General features: G+C 32.7%; 1 protein-coding gene across 2 annotated transcripts in view; it reads right to left on the bottom strand.

Annotated features, from left to right (window-relative positions):
* The window catches only part of jim (zinc finger protein jim), a 58084-nt gene extending 36397 nt beyond the window's left edge, over window positions 1-21687 (bottom strand). For both annotated transcript variants that reach the window (XM_088226656.1, XM_088226666.1), the window contains exon 1: window positions 21280-21687. In XM_088226656.1, coding sequence (XP_088082782.1) covers window positions 21280-21364 — 85 coding nt within the window. In that variant the 5' untranslated portion in view covers window positions 21365-21687. The remainder of the gene's footprint in view (window positions 1-21279) is intronic.
* Between the last annotated feature and the right edge of the window lie 511 nt (window positions 21688-22198).

Raw genomic sequence — 22198 nt, 5'->3', positions numbered from 1 at the left:
TGTTGCTCAATGTTGCCAAAACTTAATTTTTTTTTTTCGTACTTTTTAATTTCGGGATGAAAAATAAGTACTTTGTTTTACTTCTTATCTCTCCGGTTATCCCAATGCAAAAAGTCACATTGATCGGTCGCCCCGTTGCGACGTGAAGGAAACACAAACGAACAGACAAACACACTTACAGTATGGCTGGATGTGTAATCCCTAAAAATTAACTTAAGTAATATGTTTTTAGGAATTGCAGATTATGTGTAGGTAGCTCAAATTCTTTTCATATTTCTTTTATGATTTTATTAGTAAGCTGATACTTCTTTTTATTTATTTTTTAATCTGGCATTCAAAAGCGTACCCCCATTTTTATTCATCGTCATCAAACCTTTATCCGCACCCTGTGGTGTTTAGGACACTGCATTGTTTTAATCAAATGCAGCGTATCTCGATCATGTATTACAGGAAGATAAGGTGATAAGTCTTACGCATCAGGTGCCAGTTCAGGGAAAGTGAAATACTTTAGTGAATTTTTATGTCAAGCTTCCCGGAATTCGAACCTAGGACCTCAAACATGGTAGGCAAACGCACCAACCACTACACTACGAGGCGTACGTAGGTGGCTCTCCGATTTCCTTTTTCAGATTTTTTACCCGAAAGCAGCCATTGAGGCAATAACACTCGTAAAGGATTCTGGTTAAGCAATATTATAGTAGGTACTACTATAATTGTTGATAATAATTTTGATTAAATAATGAACTGATATGTACGGTTATTTATGTAATAATATTAAACTGTGTTAATATTAAAATATTTTTTTTAATCACCGCGATTATTAATGTTTAAGGTCCAGTATGAACATAAATATTTAAATATACATTTATTTATACATTACATTGAATAAGTTATTGTAATAATTCACGGCCTCTGGACTAGTACATGAAGCGTTAGACTAATCATCTCGGATTCTTGTGTATAACGAATGATACGCTGCAATTGTAATACCAATGCAACGTTTTATGTATTAGGTGTGAATACGGACAGTCTGAGAATTTTTAAATTTATTTATTTCAATAGTCCAACAAAATAAATATAATTATTTACAAAGTTAACAAAAATATACATATGTAATAATTTACAATTTATTTTATTATTTGAAAAGAAATAAGAGAAAAAGAGCATTAAATATATTTTATACTCTGACATATGAGACATATTCCTCAGCTTTTTTTCTAGCACTTTTAGTTATAAGCATTTTGCTTACCGGAACTCCAGACCTACTCAAAAATAAATTAATTTCTAGGTGTTTTTGTTAAAAAAAACCGTTATAGAAAAAAATGTTTTAGAAATAACTTTGCTGTTTAAATTATGAATTATTTATTAATTACAAAGCTTGCAAAGTAATTAATTACTTTCAAAAGTTATGAAATAATAAATTACGGAGCATCACCAAATAAGTTCACCCTACATTTAAATCTGAACAATACAAAAACATTAAAAAATATCGTTTAGTGTAATTTAAAATTGTTTTAATTTCTTTATGTATTGTTTTCTTAGTTTTTTTTCTACAGGTTCAAAATATTTCTAACACCAAATTAATAGTTTTTTATCAATATTTTTATAACTATTAATATAATTTTTACGCTGTTTATCTTTCCAGACTTCTTAATTTGAAAATAACTGATTAGTATTAATTTGTTTTGTTATTGTTACTATTGTATTAATTTATTTTTGTTATCTTTTAATTGTGATTCTGCCTACATGTATGTTTATTATTATATTTGCAACTAAATGCAAAAGGCATTAAGTGCCGTTTATTTCAGTAAAATAAAATAAAGTGTTCTTGTATAATTTCGAAAAAATAACTCGAATATGCATACAATCATAAAAAGTTTCTTCAAATACCGAAAGAATTCTAAGTAATGAAAAAATCCGTTTCATAACAATTAAGTCTTGATCAAATAAGTCATTCATCTCAAATTTTATACTTTATATTTAGTCCTTGGCAAAAGATATACAATTTAAGCACGCTATTGTGGGATAGTGAAACAGAGGTGAACGGGCTTACAGTTTTAATTTTTCCGAATCGCATGTTCTTTGTTACTGACTGCGTGTTACCTTAGAACTTAGAATCACCATTAAATATTGCAAGGTTAACTAAATACCCTCTAAATATTTGAGTAATAATGCATAGAACGTTGACAAACTCTTAAGTAAAAAGTAACTTTGAAAACCTTAAACAGACTGCGGGTTCATTGACCTGACCAGACTTAAAATAATATTAACACGAAATATTTTTTTTAAATGTAATAGTAATTTTACTCGCGGGGTACGGTTTTTGTTGGAATACTATATGTAAAAAAGTTTCAAAGTTTAAAGAAAATGCAAAGAGTAATTAAGAAGGTTTGGTCATATGAAAAGAATGGATGATGCAAGAATGGTAAAAAAAATACTCGATTATAACAGAAGTGAATAGTAAAAATATTGAATAAATATTAGTAACTAGGGACTTTGTGGAAGTCACATGTTAGAAATTTTTATCTTTCATTTTTGAAGGAATAACCCGCTAAGCCTCTATTTTAGAGCCTTGTCAGTAGGTGGGAAAGAAAGGATATGGAAGGGAGTTATGAAAAATACACCACAACGCACAGACCAGTTATAAAAATAATTTTTCTTGGATTTTTTCTTACTTACGACTTACGACTTACGATTTTAATTTTTGTTGTAAGTATGAAAATACGACGATGTTTATTTGAATAAAAGTTACGATAATGTTACAGGGTAACGAAGAGAAACATGGGAGATATTTTTCGCAATTTATGCATGATACGAGTACGGTGTACAGATGAAGCGTCACGGGAAAAGAATTTCCATTTTTCATTATGGAATGATTGCAATATGAAGGGTCGCTTGCAATATACGTATGTAGTTAGTGCAGGTTGTGTCAGGCAGGGGCGACAATCGATCGCTTGTCCAGCTACAATTGACAGGACTCATCTTGTAATGAATAATTCGTCCCGGCCAGACGAACTCCGCCTCGCAAAAAATGTAATATAAAAGTGTACCTCGAGTTCCATACATTACAAAGACCCCAATCCAGGGTACACAACCACCACGGGGTGAACGAAAAATCAATAACGCAGCGCTTTTTTTCAGTCAGCTCGCGTAAAACACAGCGCAAACCCGAATAGATATATCGCCCGGTCTGTAAAGAAAGAAAAAGCGGGACGGTGATATATTTCGCGAGCGGGCCGGCCGAACGGGGCCGCCGCGGGAGGGACAGGGACGGATAGAGGGAGAAAAGGACGCCGACGAAAAAATGGAGGGATTTTTATATAGACGGGGTGTAAATATGTAGAGGTAGGTTGCAGCGGCGGCCACTGCAGCGGGCGCGATGGGGCGCGGGGCGGGGGTGGCACAGGGGTGCCGCAGGGCGGACGGGGGAGTGAGGGGACCGGTGGACGCCCCCCGAGCCCCGGTGGATTTATACACTTTTCAGTATTTTTCAGGTTTTCAGAACTACCCCATAATATTATTTGAAACAGTCAAAATACTTTTCATTCCATCGAAGGCCCGTAACAAAAGAATGGATGTTTTTAAAGAATCGAATTGATGCAAAGAAATTTATTATTATAACAGCGATAGAACAAAAAGGGTTTAAAATAGTATGTGAAATAACTAATATGTATAATGATTAGATGCACGTGTATCTGAGTTTAACAAAAAAATTGACCCCTTTAAAACTTGACTTAACAAAAACGAAAAGGATACTTTTTGGTATCAATACGATGAATTGAAGTGCAAAAAAATATTTAACCATCCCAGGATTTCTGCAAGGTCCAGATGTTTACTGTAGTTCACGAAGGAACAACAAAGTTCAAATAAGAGCATAAAAATATAAAGAGTTACGAGTAGATACTTTTACGATGTCTGAGTGGTTTTTACGACTAAATTAAAATCATTTATGTCGTAACTAATTCTGCATTATTTCCGTTTGTGTTTTTTTTTATTAAATAAGGTAAAACATGGACAGAAAATATAAAAAGAAAAACAATGAAACCCACTAAACCGCGAAACCGGCTTGTCAGCAGGTTTCTTATTTTTCCTTTAGAAAGAAAAACCTTAGAGAAATTATATAAATTTAAAAAGTAATATAAACATTATTGAGAACTAAAAGCATACCTATTTTTCACACAAGATTTATTTACAAAAAATAAAATAGATGACATAAAATGATGATCAATATAAAGCCTTGTTACACATTAGTTATTTAATTATTTATTTCTTAAAAGCCATGTCAACATTTTCTTTAACAATCTTAGGAATCTTATCAAAATTTTTAGTTATTGTATAATGAAGCGTTCTTAGGCCATACTTGTTTACAAACCTCGGTACTGACAAGATTTCACGTTGTGCTAGCCTTGTATTATGCGAATGTAAATAACTTTTTGGTAGTTACTATCAAATCGGTATCTAGTAACAAATTTGAGTCATAGAATAGCTTAAGATTAAGAAAGGGTCTCTGAGATGGTTTGGTCACGTAGAACGAATGGACGACGAAAGAATGGTAAAACAAGTATATATGGCAAAAATGACGACCAAGGAAGACGTGGCATGATCAGATAAACCAAAATCTTAAGTCTGGTCATATCAAAAGCAGACAGAACCGAAGGGCATGTATCACAAGATGTATGAATGTGGAAGAGGCTAGGATTGCATGCCAGGATAGACGTGTGTGGTGGTCCATTCTATCTGGAAATGGCGTGATGGTAGTGGTAGTAGTAGAATAGCACTTAAATATTAAGAAAATTCTGAAGTTATCTTTAAATATGATTATTTTTATGATTCAAATCTTTAAGTACAAATAATAAATACTTCGGCGAACTTATATCTTCGAGCCAACCAAAAACACACTGGTCAAAACATGAGTTGGTCAAAGATTTGTAATAAAAAACATAATACATATCAAAGGACATATATTCCTTCCATCTTCCACTTCCTTACGTATTCCCTCTATCTTCAACTGCCATCTGTTGACTTTTGTGAAGTAAAAGAGCTGATACCTTAATCAAGTGGGTGAGATTAATCAGGCTGAACCACTGAAACCAGCCATTGACAGTTCATAAGCCTTGTAAATGTCTAGACTTCCATATTCCCTTCTCAAAAGTGTTTTCCTCCTCTGTTGCAACTACTTTTGATCTGAATAACTCCCTAGGTAGGAAATCCAGCCAGTCTACAAACATTCGGACATACTCGAAATATTGTTGATTAAATTAACTGGTATAAGGAGAATTTAAAAAATGAAAAATTGTTTTCAGGCGTTGCCTAGTAGATGAATTGGTTCAGCCGGAAGAATCTCACTCACTTGATAAAGGTTTCTGCTCTTTTACTTCACAAAAGTCAACTGATGAAACAGTTGAGGAAATGTGGATGATTAAACACATGCTGAATGGTGAATGTTACACAGTGTGTAAAGTGACCACTTAAACTAGCCAATGACAAGTCATGAGCCTTGTAAATGCCCAGACTTTCATATTGCCTTCTCAAAAATGTTTTTCCTCTCTGTTGCAACAAATTTATATCTGAATAACTCCTTAGGTAGGAAATCCAGCATGTCTATAAACATTTGGACATACTCAAAAAATTGTTTATTAATAAAAGTATATTATGTTATACACATCAAAGGAAGAGGAATGTGGGATGTAATGAGTTTTGAAGGAGACGGAAAGAGGAATAAGGAAAGAGAAGAAAAAAATAATTATTTAAATTAGAGAATACATTATTGAGGTCGTTTTTTTTTGTTGTTTTGGAAAAAACGGACACAACATAATATGTTAACTTGTTAACACCGACATAATTCTCAATTATGTATCATTCCTTTTCCGCACCTCATGATGCTTAGGGTACTGCATTGGTACACCAATCGCAGCGTTTTTTGATCATTTTTTGCTACAGGAAGGTAAGATGATCAGTCTTACGCTTCAGGTGCCAGTCTAGGGACCATGAAATATTTTTGTGTGAAAACCACATTGTTAAATAAATATTTTCATGTCAACCATGTCAGTAATCGAACCCGAGACCTCTTGCATGGTAGGTAACGCACTCACCGCTACACCACGAGGCCGACAATAATGTATTCTCCTTCATTATTTTACAACAAATTAGTCAATAATTTACGGCATCTTCATCGTACACTGCGCAATATCGCGAGCAGGTTTTTTTTTTCGAGCCCTTTACTGAACGCGAACAGAAAGACGTGCCGAAAATGCTAATTTTCGTCAACTTAATCAAACAAAATAATATATGTATGTAATATAATATAATAAGTATAGTATGTATATGAAATATAATATAATAAGAAACATCTCCTTTCTCATCCTTAATCTCTCCTCCTTTCCTGTTTCCTTTTTTCCTTTTTCCCATTGAGTGATGATATGATTTAAGATAATTTATGTACAAATACATTTATTTCTATTTTTATATACGTATCTTTAGCTTATTTATTTTTATTTTCTATTGAATATGTTTTGTAACTTTTATTTTATTGGTTGGTTGGAAGAAATTGTCATTTGTCAATAAGCCCGCCAATGTACAATTAATATTATGTACGCAAAATTAAATAAATAAATAAATCTTTCGAATGACGCATGACGTCATTTTCAAATTTTGAAAAAAAAAACAGACACAACTTGTGTGAACATCTAATACTACATTTTTGTGTTTGTTGCACTGGCTGTGTATAAATGATCGAGTCGGCTTATATTATTTTACAAGCAGAAATTCGGTTATAAAATATATTTATATCCACGTTCTTGTGAATGAGCATTGTGCATTGTTCGTAACTTATCATGAGTCTTAGTTTTGGCATTTTGCCTCTAATGGCATTTTCACGAGAAAGAGCCAGGAAATTGTACCGTTTTGTCAATGCGAGAACATCAAATTATTACATTTTACTGTACTATTTTTTTGTACACAACTAGTGAGAATTAATCTCATAGTAGCGTTATGATGAAGTATTATTGATTCGAACTTACATTACGATAAATTCAAGTTTTTCGTCAGAAATCAATACGTGGGTTAGTGGCTGGCCATTACTGTATTTTTTTGTTGCAAAAACCAGATAAGGCAATTTTTTTGTGTAATGAGGTATGTGTCAGCCTCTATTTCTCGGTTAGATTCTCAATTATTAAATACGGTTAATTTTTTAATACGAATACTATAAGCACAAAAAATAGAATTGGATGTTAACATAAGATGTGTCCATTATTTTCAAATTTAAAAATAATAACTAAAAGTAAAACAAAATGGTAAAGGTCATACATCATTCGAAAGATTTTTTTTGCTCTACAAGATTATGTTTTTATGTTTTTATGTTTTTATTTTATTTGATTATAAGCCTTTAAAATGGAAGACGAGAGTGAGCATTTTCAAAGTCTCCTTCTGAAAATATTCCTATATATATTTTTTTTTCAGCATAATAAATAAAGATTAATAATAAAAATAATGCGACCTCACTGCTGAGGTTACCCGTGCCGAGGACACTTAACAATAAACTTTAAAAAAAAAAAAATTTACATGTTAGTATATAAAAAAAAGACTAAGAAATAATGAACAAAATTTTTAGGCAGTTTTATATACTACGTAATTATGTTTACCTTTATTATTCATATTAAAAAACGCACAATAAATAAAGCTGATTTTCACCGCAATATTTTATGGACGGACTCACGCCTGAAGCGTTAGAATGATTATTGAACCTTATTACCAATGATAACAAAAATACTGCGACTGCGACAAATTTTCTATCATACTTGAAATGAGCAGTTTTAGTCATACTTAAAATAAAAATAAATTTATATTTTAATGGAATAATTTATTTATTTGACTACTAAAAAATATCCACAAGAAACATTAACATTCAAGAGATACAAAATAAAATATAAGCATAAAAAACCATTACCATTAATAGAGTCGAATAATACATACATTTTGATAAAATTACCGATTAAAAAATTTGAAAAAGGTTTGCTAATTTTTACATTATTTTATTTTCATTAATAATTAACGCTTTCAATCTCGAACGGACATCTTCTCAATATCATATTTGATTAAAGAAATTCCCAAATAAAAATTAACTCTTCCAAGATCGACATTATAATAAAATCACGTAATGTCAATTTTCTGAATCATTTCACGTTGCGCATTGATATAGTGCTGAAAACTTTCTTTCGCAAAGTATGAAAAACAAATATTTTTCACGTTTTCTCTGCTCTAAAAACTGATCAAAAAGCCTCTCATGTACGTGAAACTAGTTGCGAGTCTAATTTGGCGGGAATACCCACCGTTAGGTACCCGCCGTACCCGGTAGGTAGGTACTAGGTACCTGCCTCTCAGTAAACAGGTAGATCGATGCATGTATATAGACGCCGTGGCGTTTGATAGCCGTCACCTCAACTTGACATGATTCTTTAAGAACATCATCTTTTGGGCGTCCAGTTTTTCAATTGAAAACATAGTTTATTTTTAATTTTAATATTGTACCATTGCTGAGGATATCATGATTAGGATTCTGAGGCTTTAGGAGAAAATATTAAAAACACTTTATTAATATGGAAAAAGGTAATTGATAATAGTTTATAAAGATTGTTTAAAAATGATATTAGTGTTCGTATATTTTAGTTAATAGTTATTTTAGTTTTTTTTATTTGTATTTTATTTTAATTGTGCCTGTTTGTATTATAAGGATGTGTGTTTACCATTTTTTTAATGGACTAAGTCCGTTAATAAATAAATAAATATAATTTTTTAAATATAATACATTTTATTATGGTGGTATTAAAATAAAACGTTAGAATAAAAACGATACTTAAAAACAAAGCACTGAAATGATAAATTAAGTGGAAATATAATTATATTATCAAAACTAAAATTACACAGGAATTGATGAGCACAAAATGAACCCAAATAATTTGAATTGTAAAAAAAAGTTTGAATATTTTGAGCCGTTGTATTTTTTCATTGTTGGGTTATTGAAATAGAAGAAAAAATGTGTCTGCCTCGTAGTGTAGTGGTTGGCACATTCGCATGCCATGTTTGAGGTACCAAGTTTGATTTCTGGCAGGGTGGACGTGAAATATTGGTTTCAAAGGTGATTCTATACTGCAATATTTAATTATTCTCGGACTGAGATCGATGTGTTAGTTTGATCACCTAACCAACCCAGATACCCCACCATTGGAGTTTCAATACAATGTCCCATGCTCCACTAGATGCAGATAGTAAAATGATGATGGTGATGGTAAAAAAACAAAATTTAAATTAGAGATAATTCGATAAAGATAATAATAAAGTCTGCATGTTAGTTTTTGGTATTATTTGATTATGGTGCACATAGTGTTCAATAAATGAATGCATTAAAGGCACTGTATGGCGAACCCAACATTGCACAATTCATCAAAATAAGAAGATTACAATGGTTGTGCCATGTGCACAGAATGAATTATAACCGCACCCCAAAAAATATTCTTTATACCACTCCGGAAGGCGGACGAAGCAGAGGCAGACCAAAATTAAGATGGCTGGATAATGTGGAAAGTGACATTAGAGCGATTGGCCTGACGAACTGGAGAAGAGCCGCGGGGTGCAGGGACGAATGGAGACAGATTCTGGAGGAAGCCAGGGCCCACAACGGACTGTAGCGCCACTGATGATGAGAAGTGTTCAATAAAACGAGGAACGAAAAGTAAATAATTATTTAATATGGTGTTGAGGGTTATAAACGGTCACGTATTCCTTAATTTAATCAAAGACAATTTACGATAAAACCTCACAAAATTAGGCGTTAGGTCAAGTTGGCATAGTTTATTAAAACAATCTTCAGAGATTTTAAAGAAAGGAATAAGAGTTCCCTGCATATAGGTGATTGATCATAAGCCTTTATTTATTAAATAAATAACCCATTAGCCTTTCTTTCGTTTATTTCTTGTCATCAGGTGGGAATGAGATAATACAAAGATTAAAAATACACAACAGAAACATGAGCGAATTAGAAAAATCATTCTTGGGTCTTTTTCGAGCGACTGCACTGGCGGGAACCGAACCCGCGACGCCAGTTTCATAGTTAATCAACCAACTGCCGTCGAAGCAATTGCGCCCCGGCGCGGCGTCTGACACGCTAGCGTTAATTTTATTTTTTATTTTACTGTAAAACAAGAAAAAAAACACCGGAACGAAAAACCCAAAAAAACGTTACAAAAAAAAGGTTGGACGATTAAAAAAAAAACAAAAAAATCGCCCTGTCCGAATAATTTATTTAAGATTTGGTATCACAGTTGAATATAATCTGATTTTGTATTTCTTAACACAAGTCGTATTTTTAAGTTTCGTATACTTTCACAATCAAAATAGTAAAAACATCGTTTAGTAAAATGGGACAAGAATGGCGAATTTGTCGAAGCTGAAAAAGCATTGGAAACGATATCACGTACTTTAATGTATAGTGGACCACATCTTGGCTTATTATGTCTAAAGATCCGGTTCAATTCTCACCAGGGGCAGGGATGGGATTAATCAATTACAAAGTTACAATTAAACCTCAACAGCTGCCTAAATTATTAACCTCTTAACACCCGGAACTAAAGTGCACTCAAATTAATTATTAAATGAATCGCTTTAAATTAATTTATTTCTATGGGAAGAGCAAACTCGTACATAAGTCAATTTTCTTTTATTTTAAAATTTGTCTAAAAATGATTTAAAATACACGATAAGTCGAATAACCCACGTGGCCTCCGTACTGTAGTGGTTAACGCACGGAAAGTTCCGGGTTCGATTCCCGGTGAGAACACAATAATTTAAATGTGCTATAATTCATTACTGTAAAAATAAGCCTCCGGCCTGAAGTGGTGCAAAAAATAAACGCACAATCGGTTATTTAAAAAAAAAAATATGCACAAAAAACAGTCTCCTGTAATGAAAATAATTTTGACTAGTCACATAATAATAATTGAGTACCTAGTATTTTCATTTTTGAAAAAAAAAAAAAAATGTTTTTTATATTTGTAATGTAATGTACTTATTTAGATAGTTGTAAAAAAAAACTTGAACAACTAGTTATACTAAATGTTATTAAATATTACCACTTACCGACTTTTCTCTATAAGTCTATCGGTTTCGACACGTACCCGTCTCTTCGTCAGGACACAAATTAAACCAACATGCAAACCAACATGCAAAACCCACTGTACACCTTCACCATAGTTGTTGCACAAAAATATAAAACAAACACGACATGCATTTTAATAAGCACATGCACTGATTAGGACAAACATGCACTGATTCAATTGTGAAAATATTCTCCTGTTTGAAAATTAATGAAAAAAGTAGAGGGGATGGAGGGAGGGTATAACTTAATAGGTTTTATAGGGTGACCATTACAGTGGAACATCGTATTAAGGACTATATTGGAAGTTTCTTTGATTATTGATCTGCATGTTGGTTTAATTCGTTTGCATGTTGGTTTAATTGGTTTGCAAGTTGGTTTAGTTGGTGTCCCGACGAAGAGACGGGTACGTCTCGAAACCGGTAGACATAGAAAAGTCGGTAAGTGGTTATATACAAATATTTAATAACATTTAGTAAAACATTTGACCACAAAGTTAATGCTTTAAATATTAATAATAGTTTTCAACTAGTTATAACTTACATTATAATCAATATTTAAAAAAATAATTTCAGTTCCTCATTTATTACAAGTTATTATACAATGTGGCGTCTGCTACTCCTAGCCGCACTCCCAAGTCTTTCTGAATGCTGCTATTTGGTTTGACAGAGTCGAAGGATTTAGAGCATCGAGGCACGAAGTGTTACACAGTACATGGGTTTTTTGCAATATTGATATTGGGCATAGAAAAAAATCGTTGCGAATTTTTGGTTTAACAACAGACGTGTGACGGGTGGTTTCGTCACCGCGCTTGCTATTCTCGACCTGAGCATTACTCTGAGGTTTTATCAGTATTCCGACGGTATGCTGATGGTACTTGCACGGTTACTATGAGAACGTGTAAGAACACTATGTGTAATCTGTAACCGCGGTCGCAAGAGGTTAAAATGCCTAAATTTTATAAAAGTGATCGATAATGATGAATTATGATGTAGAAGTTATTTTTTTTAGTGCTGTGGAATCGGAATTACCCATTTTTTTGCGAAACATAACTGATTTATCAATAAGCTACACCACTCTGAGAATTCCACTTAAATGTACTAATGATGTATCGAAATTAATTGATTAGTGACCTCCTTTTTTAAGGTTCGATTTAAATAATAAAAAAACGGGTTAAATGCATTTTCAAAACTTTTATACAAAATTTAATTTGCTTATGATGAGCACTGAATGAATAGGCATATTAAGTTCTCCAAAATGAAAACCATTTTCAGGAGAAGTGTACAAGTTTGGATTTTGTCTAAGGAGAGAGACCATTGCATAGATTTATATACTATTACGCGTGTTGTTCAGATGTTTATTAAAATTTATGTTTATATAATAATTTTTATTTGTAATATTTTTGAATAATATGCATGCTTCCATTTTGCATTATACATTTTTTTTTTGCACCACAACAGGTCAGGAGGCCCAATTATAGTGGTAAATTATAGCACAGAATACCCAGGCTTGAGAAAAATCTGTTGTATCCCGAATCAACACAGGGCTCTTGGCCTCATAGTTTTTTTTTTTTTTTTAAAAAGAAATATTTGCGTTCTTATGATTTACCCAAATATTAAATTTTGAGGGCCATTTTCAACGAGTTGTAAATAACTCACTATTAGAAAATGGAATCAAGTTGGGGTAGAGTGGGATTCGAACCACGGACCTTTGGTCCGTGAGTCCGAGACGCTAGCCACGGGACCACAACCCGATATATTATTTTTTCGTAATATGTATATGTGTATGAATAAATAAATAAAATACAGTTCTATGTGTCAAATAAAACCAGAACTCCCGACGAGCGTTTTCGACTCGATGGCTACTAAATTAGAGTGGAGATAAGTCCGCCTCGTTGTGTAGTGGTTGGATGGTTCGTAAAGCATGTTCGAGGTCCCGGGTTCGTTTCCTGGCAGGGTCAACGTAAATATTTTTACATTTTGGACGAGACAAAATACTTCTTTTGCTGTTGATTTGCATAGTTCAAACTATGCCAAATACTCACCTATTTCACGGTTCCACATGTAAGCAAACAAACATTGAAACTTAGACTTATTTAATTTATCTATATATCAATTAAAATCATTACTTTTTAATCACTTATTTTCTAAATTACAAAAATGAACTAAGTGTTATATTTGTTTTACTGTTTATGCTTATGATATATTGCCTCTGTTACTTCAATCCTTTTTTATTTAAATCCTTTATTTTTTGATAATTTTCTGCATACCTGTGTTATAATTTCTTTTTTAGTTTTTCTTTATTATTTCCTTATTTTCGCTGTTTTTATTTCATGTATCTATATTTTTCATACTGTGTTCAGGTGTTTTGTTTTATTATAATTGTTTTTCAATATTATTTTATACTTTGTCAAAAGCGTAAACCGTCAAAATAAATAAATATCATGTAATAAAAAATATACTCAATGTAAATAAAATAAAAATTATAAAAAAGTACAACAGTAATTATGTAGAAAAAGTTAGATAAATACAATCCTATTAATAAAATAAGAAAATAATAAGTTAGGTTTATTAATTCACTCCTTGATGATTTTCCGAATGTTTGAGTTTACTGTTTACCATATTGATGTACCATATATATGTTTTTTTGAATTATTTTTTGTGTTTCTGATCCTATATTTGTGGTGATATACTCATGTGTCTGTGTCAACTAATTCTCAACACAGGACTTTTAGTCCCATAGAGTTGGGACTTATGTCTCAAATAATGTGTAATAAACTACATGGATGTATAAATAAATAAATTTATAAGTGAATTTTTCAAAATGTTGACACCTAGTGTCGTATCTATGGTAATGAGTTACCCAGAAATACATTATAATATGAACTAAGGAAATATAATATACATCTCTATCTTACATTAATGATTGCATGTGATTCTTAATATGCTTTTTTTTTTTTTAATATTGAGGGAAACATATTATTTGCTATCCTTATAAGCTGGGAAAAGTTTTTGACAGAAAAATTCAAGTAATAAAAGGTGTAAATAAATAGTCAAATTAACAAACATAAATGATTTGAGATGTAATTAGAAAAGGAATAACGCGTCTATTTATTAAACGTCAGCGGCCTATTTTAACCATGGAAAATAATAACATCAATCAAATGGACTAATTTCTTTTAATTTGACGTCAAAATTCATCCCTAGGTCTCACGTGTCTTAAATAAATTATTAAAAAACGTATAAAACCTTTTGATCATACAAAATTTACAGAATACTATAAAACCGCCTGCCCTTTTCCAGAAACTGTTTATAAAGACAGTCTTTTAAATCGACTTTCTTAAATTTCGCACATTTGCCATCAATCGGGTTGTGGTCCCGTGGCTAGTGTTGCGGGCCCACGAGTCCGAGGTTCAAACCCCACTCTACCCCAATGTGATTTTCATTTTCTAATAATGAGTTATTTACAACTCGCTATCAAATTATTTTATACACAAAAATTGTAGATTACCAACCGTCTATGCGTCTGTGGCTGCAGGGCGCCATGGAATACTTATTATAAAGCGCTCTTGAGATGATTTTCGCAGTAAATTGTACACAATAATAATAAAACTTTAGAATAATATTAGATTACTTAACTTAATTATTGTTATGAGGCTGAGACCTTCCCCATAGTAGCCCGCCGCGCTAATCTCCGCACTGTGTCCGCCATTTTGCAGGCTAATCCAGTGTTAATGTAGCGTTAAGTCTCCATATTGATTTTTCACAAAGATCTCTTTCTTCGGTGCACATTAAACGATATTTTTATCGCCAGCCCGAGTCGTTATTTCATATTTTACAGAGCGCATAAAATACCCAATAAAAACATGTACGCTACGTCTCTCGAAGATTTTACGAGTAGACTCGAGGAGCTGAAAGACATCTCCAGTTGGACAGACATCCTATTAATACAAATATCATAATAATATTTACTGCATCATCTCTTAAATTTATTAATTATTTAAATAAAAGAAAACTGCCGGGGTTTCAAATAAAGGATGCTTTCCTAAAATTCATGAAAGACTTAAAATTAAGAGCCGAGTGAAGGGCGAGTGTTCTCATATTGCTAAATCTTCCCCTCCAAGCCCAGGTGAAAAGGGAACACGAATGTCCAGGTGTTTACGACCTGTTATTGACAATATTTTGAGATTGTCCAAATGTTTGTTGACAAGAACTGGGTTTCACTCCCGAGGGAGTTATTAAGATTAATATTTTCCAACAGAGAAATAATAATAATATCTTTATTGGGCATTTCGAAAATGTATATTTTCCAAAGTTGGTTTTTTTGCATCTATCTATGCGGGTAAACCCGTACAAGATAGATTCAAGTTGTATGTGGATGGTGTGGTATCTCAAATATTTTTTTATTCGCCCGAATAATGGCGGACCACCCCGCTATCACCGCTCACCATACCTCCCTGATGAATTATATTTGAGAGAAATGAAGATGTGTATTATATGTGTAGGAAGCGAGGTTCATATGCAATGACAAGAGTGCTATGGTATTTCATATATTTATTTAGCCCTTTATGTGCATATACATATAAGGGCGGGCATATTGCCTTAAGGAAATTTCCTCTCACCTACCAAAACCGTTTAATTTGAGAAAATTACAAGCACATGGACATATTCTAGGTGATTATGCAGAATCTTATAATCAAATACAAAAATTTCAAACGAAAATTACCCAGAAATTTACACTATACTATAAAGAGAGGAGAGGAAAAGGGATGGAAAGGAAAGAAAAAAGACAAAGGAACAAATTAAAAATTTAGACATTTTAATCTTGATTCTATTCTCCCTGCCTTCACCAACGGGGAAACAGCGTGATAATTTGTTATTATTTTCGTTTGGAAATAGAAGTCTAGGCATTCACAGAGCTAGCTGGTTTGAGTGACTTAAACAAAAACTCTATAAACTAAAAATATCCATAAATTAAAATATTATGTTTTCAGACTAATCGTACGGTATGTGATAAGGTTAAAATTATCAGCTCGAAAAAACTGGTAAAACTAAAATTTAAATAATTGTCGCGTTTCCATCTAGATACACAAATTAGGTTGCATAAAAAAAGTTGAGATTATTTTACCTTTCATAACCTTAACCTTTTTCGGTGCGACATTTCCTAAGTCATGCATTTGAAGATTTGCAAATATTTATTAAGATGCAACTGGGGAGCAAAACATCCATATTCCTTCAATAATAATAACTTCACTGAAGGGTGGTTCCATGTAAAGATAGACGCAGCACAGATTCTAGAAGTTACAAGTTGCGAATCGGAAGACGGCGATTGCGGACAGGCGGTTTGATGGCCTACGAGTAAGTTGAAGAAGGCTTTGGCTCGATTTGGGTTCTAGCGCCATCAAAAAATAAAAGAGCCGGTTGCACTACAAAAGTTAAGTTCAAAAAGTGAGAACTTTAATAATTGTTGTATTTTTGTCATAATTTGTTTTTTTTACTTAACTTGTTATTGATACCTATTTGACGACAACGCGACAATTAGGTATTTTTCCCATTTATGACGAGAGTTCCACATGGAGCTAAAAAAAGCATCGGCATTCTATCCGTCATACTGAGTTGCCTTTTGACAATAATCACGCGGTTAATAATTATTTCTAGTCTCAATGCGTTAACATGTAGTTGCCGTGAACAACGTGAGCAGAGTTACAATTTCAGTGTTGAAAAAGAGGTGATTTTTTCACGAAATGTAAAAACAGACGAGGTAAGTAAACTTTTTCACTTGATAAATTTAAAAGAATGGTTGTTACTTCAATAATAACCATTCTCTCAAATTCCAGCTTTAAATTCTATAAAAATATTATTTAGTCATAGCTGGGTTAACTATAAACCTTTTAAAACTTGTTTAAATTTTAGTTTAACCTAAAAAATATTAATATTTAGTTGAACCTACTTCAAAATGAGAAAAAAATGTTTAAAAAAGGAAAATGTAAGTCTAAGTACAACAGACACACAGCATGTCAGTGGCGTGCCAAGGGTTTACCAGTAAGGCAAGTCCTTTTTTTTTAAATTCACACGCTTGAAAACATGATGTATGCTTTCTTCACGGCAAGTAGTGCGTCTACAAAGTACCCAGAAGGAATATTATGACATATTATAAAGAAAAACAATATCTTGTAAAAATATTCAAGGTACGTTTGGCAATCCCGGTTTATGGGCTTCAATAGAAGTACCGCTACTGGATATGTATAACCTGTCAGTGACTATTTTATACACTGTAAAATTCACCAATTTATTATTAATTCAGTCGAATTTCACCCACATTAATAAAGGTTTCAGTTTTCTTTCCTTCACAAAAATCAACATATGGATGAATCGAAGAATTATGCATGTTCAAACGTAGGCAGAATTATGAATGTTACTCAGCGTGTAATGTGACCATTCCAATTCCAAATGCCTGAATGTCAAGATTTTCATAATATATTATCTAAAATGATCTCAATCTGTGTTGTAATATGTTAATTTATATTATTGATGTGAAAATTTTACAATGAGAGTTTTCAACAATTTCTTTGTCTTTTTTTAGATATTTTAATATATATCGAAGCTGGAAAGGAAAAAGCTACCGAGCGACTTGCAGCAATTTTACAGAAGAATCAAGGTTTTTTGATTAAATAAAAAAATCTCATACATACGCATTATTTTGTCGTGGTTCCTATACAATTTCAATAAAAATTTAAAATACGAGATTCTTTATTAATTAAAAATAAATTAATTAATAGGCTCTTCTGCAAAATTGCTACATGTCGCATGGAAACTTTTTCTTTTCCAGCGTCGACATGATTTTTTTAAATCCAAAGATTGAGTATGGTACTTGTTTAAAAAGATTAGGATACGTCAAAGGTAAGAATTTTTTGGCAATGATTAAAAAAAATATGCCAAGGAAAGGCAAGGCGAAAGCAAAGGCTGGAGCTTATACTCGTAAATATAGGTTCTGCAGTACAGATCACGTAACTTAAAGTGTAATGTACTGGTTTATATTATCGGTTGTTAACATAAGTTGTGTCTGTTTTTTTCCAAATTTAAAAATGAGCACAAAAAGTTTAAAAAATGGATAGGATATACGTCATTCGAAAGAAAATGTTCTGCTCTACCATATATTGTGTTTGGTTTTACGTTACACATATTATTTTATTTGATTACAAGCCTTCAAAATAGAATGTCAAGAAGACAAAAGTGAGCATTTTCGACCTCTTCCTATTCGCGTCCAATCCAGGTATTAAAGCTGCTTGCGATATAAGATGCAATTAATTATTTATTGATTAATTTGTTGCAAAATAATGAAGGAGAAGACATTATTGACATTATTTAAACACTTGAGATATATATATATATATATATACATATGCATAAGGGTGGGCATATTGCCTTAAGGCAATTTCTTCCTACCTACCCAAACTGTTTAATTTGAGATAATCAGTGGTATATGAAAATATTTTTGGTATATTATAATATTTTCATTAAATAATAATAATAATAAATATTGATAAATATGTATACGTTTTTAGAAATAAAAATTGACTAAATATCTAAACTATACCATGAAGAGAGAAGGAGATAAACAGGGAAGAAGAGAGGGAGTGGAAAGAAAATACTAAAATATTCAGGAAGTGACATTTCGTACGTGATTTGAATGTTAATAAAGGGGGCGTCTCTGTTTGAATTTGTTGGTGTCAACATAAGTTGTGCCCGTTTGTATCTAAATGAAGAGAACCAGAGGACATAACAAAAAAAATACAACAAATTAGCCAATAATTAATAGCATCTCCACACGATAATAGCCCGATACTTTAAGGATCTGGAATGGAGAAGGTAAGAAGATAAGAGACCACTCATCTATACTCGGTATCCTCGCTCTTTAGACCTGGTCTTGGACGACGGCGATAGAATACCAAGCGCGTCTATCTTGGCTTATAATCTTAACATTTTCTGCAGTCATACAACAGACTCATAATGATGAAAACGAACAAGTACAAAAAGAAATTGAAAGTGAACCTGTCAGGAGTATTAATCAACCCGCCAGTACGAAAAGAAACTTGCATTTGGAGGAATTGAAATCTGCAAGTATTTTAAAAATTAGTTTTAATATTTCTGCTTACTCCTAAGGGAAAAGCAAACATTAAAATGCATTCTGAAATCGAAATACGCCTTTTTTACCTCTATAATTTGGAGACAATCGGGAACTATGATAGGCTATAAAGTAGCAATCGCAAGTTCGATTCCCAGTTAGTTCTGTTTTTCCTTTGTTTTAATAAAATACAAAATTAGCGATACACCTATTGAACCAAGTGCACCATTTACTGCGGAAAAGGGAGAGGTAAAGAAACTTATCAAATATAGTATTATGGTTTTCTGTTGATAGGTTTAATTACTTTTCCAACATTGATAGGTATATTAAAAATAACGTTCGCGATTTTTTATTTGATTTCATTCTTTAAATAAACGTACTGTCAGAATCAAAATTTTATAGCATGGGCTAAATTATTTTTATTTGCGCTACTTACAAACTTTTTTTTTTTGTTTGTTTTTCATTTGGCTTTAATGATTTGAAGTAGTGCATTGCTAAAAATTATTGTCGAATATGAAATATAATATTCATTTGTTGCAACGGAGAGGAAAAAATTTTTTTGACAAGGTAATATGGCAGTCTAGGCATTTACAAGGCTTCTGTCATCTGTTGATTAATTAATTTGATATTATAACAGTTTTTTTAAGTCTTAGGCTAGCGCCCCGATCGGCGAAAACTCGGAAGAAAAAACTCGAAGAGTTGAGGAAATGTGAATGTTTAAACACAGACAGAATGGTGAATATCACAGTTCGTAAAGTGGCCACTTAAACCAGTCAATAATAGGTCATAAGCCCTGTAAATGCCTAGACTTCCATATTCCCATCTAAAAATATATTCCCTCTCTGTTGCAACAAATTTAGATCTTAATAACTCCCTAGGGAGTAAATCTAGCCTGTCTACAAACATTTGGACAAACTCAAAACAAGCATATTTGTGTTTAAATGCTTTGTTCCGAAACCGGTTGATTATTAAAGTTATTTTATTCCTCCTATTCTAGACGAATAACGGTATCTGTACGGATTGTTAGACTTACAAATATAAAAATAATAATTGCAAATCTTTCAAAGCATTCGGTTGGTCGGAGGGAGTCAGAGAAATTGTTGTCCGATGTAGAAGGAGATAAGCTGATTTCTTGTTTTACTAGTAATGATTTAGGATATAGAGATTTTGGTATTATTTATGTTTTTTTACTGTATATTTATTATTTACTTTTAAGACTGAAAAAGCACACATAATAATAAAATTGTAATTACTTTTTAATATTATTATAAAATACATAATTTACTGCCTTAGAACGGGGAAGCCCTCCCTAGTTAGGCAGTTTAGATGAGCCAACAGCTAAAATAAAAAATATGTATGTTTACTTTTACTACTCAATTGATTTGTTATATAAATAATTCATTGTAAATTGCTGTAATAAATATGTTAAAAAAATATATATATAATAAAAAAAATATTCTTTGTTTTAAATATTATAAAATTTTAATAATTGTTTTAAAATTTCGTTTGGAGTACTTTCAAAGTCCACGCAAAAGTTTTAAATCCTCGCCGGTTCAAAAGAATCATACTGGAATCTGATAAGTATCAAATAAATTATTTTCATACCAAAGTATGGTCGTATCCTAGCGTTATCTACCGCCGAAAACCTTTTCAAGATCCTTTCTTCGTTCAAAACTATTTAAAATACAAATATTTCAACGCGAGTAGACTTAATCTGACGTTTTTAATACCTGTATGGCCTTGACGTTCATTGCTTTACCTTTTGGATGTTAAAAAAGCACGTTGATAAACAAAGAAAAAAAATATAGTTCTTAGAATTCAATTACGAACACTATTATACTACCTGCCTACTGTTTTTATGCACGATTTAAAAAATAAGGAAAAATTTTTTTGATCGTGAAATGCTTTCGTTATTTCAAGTTTCAGTCGTTACTGAAAAGTTTTGAAAAGTTCCCTCAAGTTTTCGTAATTGTTCTAAGGGGTGAACTTAACTTATAAATGTGACTTACCGGTGTGGCAATAGTCTTCCAGATAGTGTCGAGCAGCCCTTTGGACGATCGAGTAGTATAAACTTACTGAAGACGCGAGAGCCATTCTGCTTTTTAAACAACAAAGTTGCACCCAAAAATATCACACACAAACTGTAAATAAAGTGGCGAAACGAAATGTATTATTTGATTATTTTTTAAGCACCGCACTTGAACGAGGATTTGTATAATTGTTAGCCGGATCCGGCGAGCACTTTTTTCGGTTTTTCATATCGCGCGGATTCGGGATTGCGGAGACTATCTTACACGCGGGGGGCGTCCGCGCCGGACCGCGGTCGTGTGCGCTGGGTACTCGCTACTCGCTACTAGCTGCTTGTACCTCTTGCTCTCGCGCCGTACGTCCGCTCCGCGCGGCGGTTGAAAACAAAAGTGGGCGCATGCGCGGAGCGGGCCGTGCAGCGCGCGGGGCGCGGCGGGGCGCGCGGCGGGTGGGGCGGATGCATCCCGCGAGATGCGCCCCGCCCCCCTGCCCCCTCCGCGGCCCAGACTGCCGGCTGGCTCCTGCAACTCTTTCAAGGTTTTCCGGGGAAAATCTTATCGAAGGATCAAAAGTTCGCAACGGTGAAAACGGCCGGTTGACGAAAGCGACGTTTATTATTTCGAATAGTTCGAGTTTTCTCTATACCAGAATCTAGATGCGAGTAGCTTGTGGGAGCTTTATCAAATCTCGATTTTAAATTCAATATAGTCGCGGACTAGTGCGAGTTTTTTACAGAACAGAAAATGAATTTATTCTTAATTAAAAACGATTTGTTTTACGAAAGTTATATTGATGTTTCCACAACATAAACCCCTCACTTTTGACAAATATACGGAAGATTTTTTATGCATCAGATGAACAGATCGATTTAATATGATAGCAAATAAACTTTTTTTGACA

This window comes from Micrasema longulum, unplaced genomic scaffold (genome assembly GCF_059751315.1).
Source record: "Micrasema longulum isolate JH-2025_06_02 unplaced genomic scaffold, ASM5975131v1 h1tg000040l, whole genome shotgun sequence".
Lineage (NCBI taxonomy): Eukaryota > Metazoa > Arthropoda > Insecta > Trichoptera > Brachycentridae > Micrasema > Micrasema longulum.
The sequence above is the reverse complement of the archived record's forward strand: the minus strand, read 5'-3'. Positions and strand labels throughout refer to the sequence as shown.